The 5,769-nt window shown below is 60.0% G+C and overlaps 1 protein-coding gene across 1 annotated transcript; it reads left to right on the top strand.

The window, feature by feature from the left end:
- The first annotated feature begins 2,403 nt into the window (after window positions 1-2,403).
- Window positions 2,404-5,518, top strand: LOC113202007 (alpha-tocopherol transfer protein-like). The gene is made up of 5 exons (XM_026416040.2): window positions 2,404-2,678; window positions 3,456-3,612; window positions 4,612-4,975; window positions 5,073-5,178; window positions 5,249-5,518. The coding sequence occupies exons 1-5, from the start codon at window positions 2,555-2,557 to the stop codon at window positions 5,398-5,400; spliced, it is 903 nt and encodes a 300-aa protein (XP_026271825.1). The 5' UTR covers window positions 2,404-2,554; the 3' UTR covers window positions 5,401-5,518.
- The last annotated feature ends 251 nt before the right edge of the window (window positions 5,519-5,769 follow it).

Here is a 5,769-nt window from a genome sequence, read left to right as displayed (position 1 = left end):
CAAGCTACAATAACTCAGTAGAGTGCGAAGCAGAGTTTCGTTTGCTAAAATTTGAGAAAGTATGATAATATATTAAGAAATGATCACAGTTGAAAACAGACAGGTTTAACTCATACCAACCTTTCAGCCAACGCTTTCTCTTTGCAGCTCGCTGTACCTTGGCCTCAAAGTCCAATTTTTCAGCCATGAGGATCTCATGAAGGGTTGGTTTTTCCCCTGGCCTCATCATAGTTGGGGTACTTGTGTAATCGCGCATGTCATAAGGATCACCTGTCTCATCTGTATAAACAGAAAGGATATAGACAATTTCCAGATTGAAAATATGAGTTATATGCAATGCTCATAAATGTTAGACTTACACTCATTTGGTGCTAAAGGTTCACCATCGCCTGAACTGTAGTTACAAAGTTGCCGGAGAGCCTCAACTTCTCTCTCCAACCAGACATAAAGCTGGTATCTGAGTTGTCCACCATCAACCTCAAATCCAGTTGCAAGAGTAGATAGTTCTTCCATCAAAATTTTGAGGCATGCCACAAACTTCAGCTGCTGAGCCATTATATCCAAAGTTCCACCTCTGCTGTTGTCTTCTTCTTCTGAAAAGAATAAACAAAACACAATCACAAACAATAATCTCTGAGAATCATTTTTTATCATAATACACTCTCCATAAATTGTATTTGCCACTTGCTTTGAACCGAAGGACTGGCGGGCGTCGGCGCGGAGGTGGTGACGGTCGGCTTCATCTCAATGGGCTTGCTGGCCTCCTCGTCCTCGTCCTCCTCGTCCTTGTCGTCGCCCCAGTCCAGGACCAGCTCGTCCTTGGGCGCCGCAGTCACGGGCTGTGACCAGTCCAGGTCCAGGGAGGTCTCGGCGGCAGCAGAAGCAGCGGCGGCTGAAGGGAAAGAGCCAGGCAACGCGTAAAACAGATGGAAGTAGCTCGAGTTGGAGCAAAAAAAGAGCCGACTGGAGCACTTACGTTTCGCAGCAGACGACACGGGCTCGCCCCAGTCCAGGATGCCGGTGTCGATGCGCGAGTCCATGACGCGCGTCTTGCTCGGGCTGTTGAGCAGACCTGCGGCAGAGAGGGTGCAGCGTTCAGACTTGGGCCTTTGGGCGTTCACTGAGGTGAGGAACACCTGACACGCGCATGGCTCGTTTTCTTTTTGGCGTGTACAAACACCAGGAAGGAAAAGAGAGACAGACGCCCTCGCCTCGCCATGAGGTGAATCTCAATTGGGACTTGTGACTTGGCTACAGCTGAAAGTCCCCCCCCCCCCCCCCCCCCCTGTACCTTCTAGACAGCCGCCTGAAAGGTAGGCAATTTGCGCCACAAAACCCCTGTATGTAGGCAACCGACAGTGCATCGCCCCCCCCTCCACATCTGTACCTCCCCGGTTCGTTGCGTTGAAAGCCGAATCGCCAATCTACCTGAGCCGAGGTACAGAGTGCAGCCTCTTGGGCACGGCGCCCGTCGGGCTAGGCAACCATCGAGCGCCAAGCGCAGGCAAGGCGCGCGGGCTTGCCTACCGCAACGGCGCCTCCTCAGAGAGGTACGGCAGGGTCAATGTCAGTGCCGCCACAGGACTCCGTCCACGACAGCGCCCAGGACTCTTATCTGCCGTAGACGGGCGGACGAAGGCCACCCCCTCCCCCACTTGTCGCCGCGCGCGCGCCTCCACCAGCAGCGTCCCCTGCCTGGTCTCGACCAGCAGCGTCCCCTGCCTGGTCTCGACCACCAGCGTCCCCTGTCTGGTCTCGACCAGAAGCTTCCCCGGCCTGGTCTCCACCAGCAGCCTCCCCTGTCTAGTCTCGACCAGCAGCTTCCCCTGCCTGGTTTTGACCACCCCTGCCTGGTCTCCGCCGGCGCCTTCAGTGCGATGCGGTCATTTCTCCATTCCTACTTTCCATCCTGGCGCCGCCTCGTCTCGTCTCGCGCCCCATTATCTCCACATAACAACGCGGCTCGGGGCGGCGCCGGCCGGCCGCAGCAGCCGTCGGGAAGGGGTGATTAGAGGGGGGGGGGGACTTCCCCCGAGGCGTTGAGCCGGCGACAGCGCGATGACACGGAGGCTCGAGGAGTACTTCACTCAACAAAAAAAGAAGAAGAAAGGACAAAAAAAAAACACAAGAAAAATTTTTAAAATGAAAATCGGAGTACGCTTGACTTTATAGTAAAGTACCCTTCGCGGAGGCCAGCCGGCACTTACTGCCCGCGGGCACTACTGGGCACCCAACCCGCGGCCGCCAGTGCGCGTCACAACAACCGTTCCGAGCGATTCCAGGCAGCCTCACCCTGCCATGGGAGAAGAGAGGGAGGGGAGTGGGGTGGAGAAAGATCACGGGAGGCGGCGAAAGGCTGGGAGGGAGGCGTGGTGTGGCGAAGCGCGGCGGGAGAAGCGGTAGGTCAGCGCAGCGCGCGGCCAGTCCAGGTAGGAGCAGGCAGTCGTAGCGCCGCGGTACGCCGAGCACCACCACAGCCCCCCCGCGCGCCGGTCCGGTCCATGTAGAGCGCGCGCCAGCCGGAGGGGGAAGTTGTCCCCGAGCGCCGTGCACGATGGCCAAGCCCCGGGTCGTGAGCCTCGACGATGAGCTCAAGAAGAACCCCTCCCTCAAGAGGGAGCACGTCGACCAGCTGCGGGAGTGGGTCCGCAAGCAGCCCCACCTGCCCGAGGTTCCAGGTACGGTACGCTCGCCCCATCCTGCCGCGCCTAGTGCAAATGTCACGGCGCCGGCCCGGACTGACGCAACAAGCCCGTCGCGTCGGGGCGCTCATCGCGCGCGCCTCCTCCTTCCTGTAGGCCTCCGTCAGCTCCGTGACACCCTTCCTCCAGCTCCTTGACACCCTCCCCCAGCTCCTGCACACCCTTCCTCCAGCTCCTGCACACCCTTTCTCCAGCTCCTTGACACCCTCCTCCAGCTCCTGCAGCAGACCCTCATCCAGCTCCTGCACACCCTTCCTCCAGCCCTCACAGACCTTTCTCCAGCTCCTGTACACCCTCTTCCAGCTCCTGTACACCCTCTGCCAGCTCCTTGACATCCTCCTCCGGCTCCTTGACACCCTCCTCCAGCTCCTTCACACCTTCCTCCGGCTCCTGCAGACCCCCTCCCGCTCCTGCAGACCTTCTTCCATGAGCTCCCCTCGCGCCGCTTCTCCCATTCCCAAGCGCTTGCATTGTCCCGCTACGACTCGCGCTCCGCCCGATAGCATCCCGACGTGTTTGCTTCCGAGCTGTGAGCAAGTGCCTTGCAGGTCGACAGGCGTCCTCGGGGATGGAAAATAGGAGGGAAAGGGGGGGGGGCAATAAGGAAAGAAGATCCTGACGGGGCGGGAGCAGTGGCCGGGCGGCAGGAACAGCTTAGCTTCTTAGGAACCCCGTGCGAATTGCTTGACGCATCGGCTTCCGTTTGTTCTGCATTTCGCTTACTTTGAGGGGTGCGTGCTCTCTTGTCCACAGACCACATGCTGGTGCTGTTCCTGGCCTGCAGCGACTGCCTGACGGAGAGGGCCAAGGTCACCCTGGAGGCGCACTACACCATCAAGACGCACGCCCCCGAGTTCTTCGGACACCGCGACCCACTGCACGACGACATCCAGAACATCCTCAACATCCTGTGAGCCTCCCCTACCATACGCAGTGTAGGGACAGGGACTGCCGTAACGCATTCGGGATGCCTAGGGGGTGCCTCGACCGATGGGCGGACGGGGGGGTCGGGTCACGGCAAGGGGAAGGGGGTGGGGGGCACTTTTGCTAGCACAGCACATACTCAGTGATCTGCGGTAGAGAAAGCTCCCCCCGCCCCGCTTCTTTGTCCCCTTCCCTTTCACTTCGGCACGGCGGCGGTCCGCTAGAGCCCGGAGCCTGCGGAGGCGCGGCTGGGGTCCGAGTCCGCCGGCGCCGCTTCCGGGGGCCTCCAAGGTATAGCCGCAATGAGCGAACTCGCTCCAGACCGACGTCCAAAACATACGCGTGCGAATTCCGAAAAAAAAGGCAACAACAAAAACACAAGCCGGCGCAGCGCAGAGTAGCCCGATGCTGCCGGCCGTCTCTCTCGGTGCGGGAGAGTCCTTGAGAGGCAGCAAACCAGTCTGCAATTTTAATCGCGAAAAAAAAAGTTTGCGCGCCAAGGTCAGGTCGGAGTACCAGCCGGCCCGGGTCTGGGGGTACCTATACCGCCCATACCCCAGCCAGACCCGCGACTGGATGGATAGACCTGGGCCTGCTGGCGTCGTGCCGCAACGCAAACCAACGCAACAGGGTTGTCCATTTACTCACGAACAGCCAGTGAACACATGCACCTGTAGCCAGGTAGCAAACATTGGCCGAACAGAACATTGGCCCGCACGATTGGTCCGCTAGCGTTAGGCTGACATAACTCGTCCGCGGCGCGGGGGACGTTCAGCAGATACGCATCAGAAATGCTTTACTCGCCATTTGCCCGCCAGCCGAATAGCGTGCCGGTGGTTTACCAAAATCCACGAAAATAAAAACGAATAAAATGAATCAGCAGCTTTGGGAAGCGTCCGGCTCACGTCAGCTCGGAGTGCGGCCCCCGAGGGCTGACCGCCCGGCCCCGCCCCGCCCCACTCATCCCCGTGCGTCTGCCCCTCAGGGAGATGACTATCCTCCCGGAGCCAGACCGCAAGGGCAACCGCATCTTCGTCGGCCGCCTGTCCAACACGGACCCCGCGCAGTACAACTTCATCGCGGCCGTCAAGGCCATGCAGCTGGTCATCGAGACGAGCCTGCGCGAGGAGGGCACGGCGCCCGGCTACGTGTTCGTGTACGACCAGCGGGGCGTGCAGCTGGGCCACGTGGCCCGCATGCCGCTGTCGGCCGTGCGCAAGTACCTCACTTACATCCAGGAGGGCCTGCCCATCAAGATGAGGGCCATTCACATCGTCAACCTGAACCCCGTGGGCGAGCGCTTCCTCAACATGGTCAAGCCCTTCATGAAGAAGGAGCTCTACAACTTGGTGGGTATGCCGCCAGGGAGGCCTCCGGGCCCCTCACCCTCGCCCTCACGCTCAAATGGGTGCGGACGCTAACGCGTGCTCGATGTTCTCTGCGCAGCTCAACTTCTACTCGGGCGGCTACGAGGGCCTCTACGAGCACATCTCCAAGTCGTCGCTGCCCCGGGACTACGGCGGCACCCAGGACACGATGCTCACCCTCCACCGTGAGTATGCAGTGCCGGACGAGCCGGTGGACACAAACACATGTGATTAAACTCCCCCCCCCCTTTTCAGACCTCCAGAAGAGCAAGGTGGAGGCGCACCGCGAGTGGTTCCTCAAGGAGCCGACCCTCCGCGTCGATGAGGCGAGGAGGCCGGGCAAGCAGCAAAGCGCCGGATCCGTCTTCGGCATGGAAGGGTCCTTCAAGAAGCTCGAGCTCGACTGATTTTACAAGACTCGTGATGATCACGAGTGTGATGGCACCTTTGGGCTACTACTAAGCTGGCTCGGGCGCGGCGAGTCTCTTTTTTTGTTGTCTATTTTAAATAAACTACTGCATTCCATTGGTCTCGTCCCTTACATTTTTCGCACGTAAAAACCCGCGCCTGGCCAATGGCCTACAAATTATTCGCAGACCAGACTGGCCAACTGACGGTGGAGCGAACAGGCCGGGCCGGACGCAGGTCTTGGCAGCGGCCCCAAGGTTGCGCCCGCAGGTGTGGCTGGCCGCGCCCCCGGCAGGCAGGCAGCCCAACGAGCGCGCGCGCCGGGCGGGGCCGGCAGAGGTGCCGGGCGCGCGGCGGAGCGCACAGAA

The sequence above is a fragment of the Frankliniella occidentalis genome, unplaced genomic scaffold (genome assembly GCF_000697945.3).
Source record: "Frankliniella occidentalis isolate FOCC.00 unplaced genomic scaffold, Focc_3.1 Scaffold4669, whole genome shotgun sequence".
NCBI classification, from domain to species: domain Eukaryota; kingdom Metazoa; phylum Arthropoda; class Insecta; order Thysanoptera; family Thripidae; genus Frankliniella; species Frankliniella occidentalis.
Note: the sequence above shows the minus strand (reverse complement) of the source record. Positions and strands in the feature narration are given on the sequence as shown.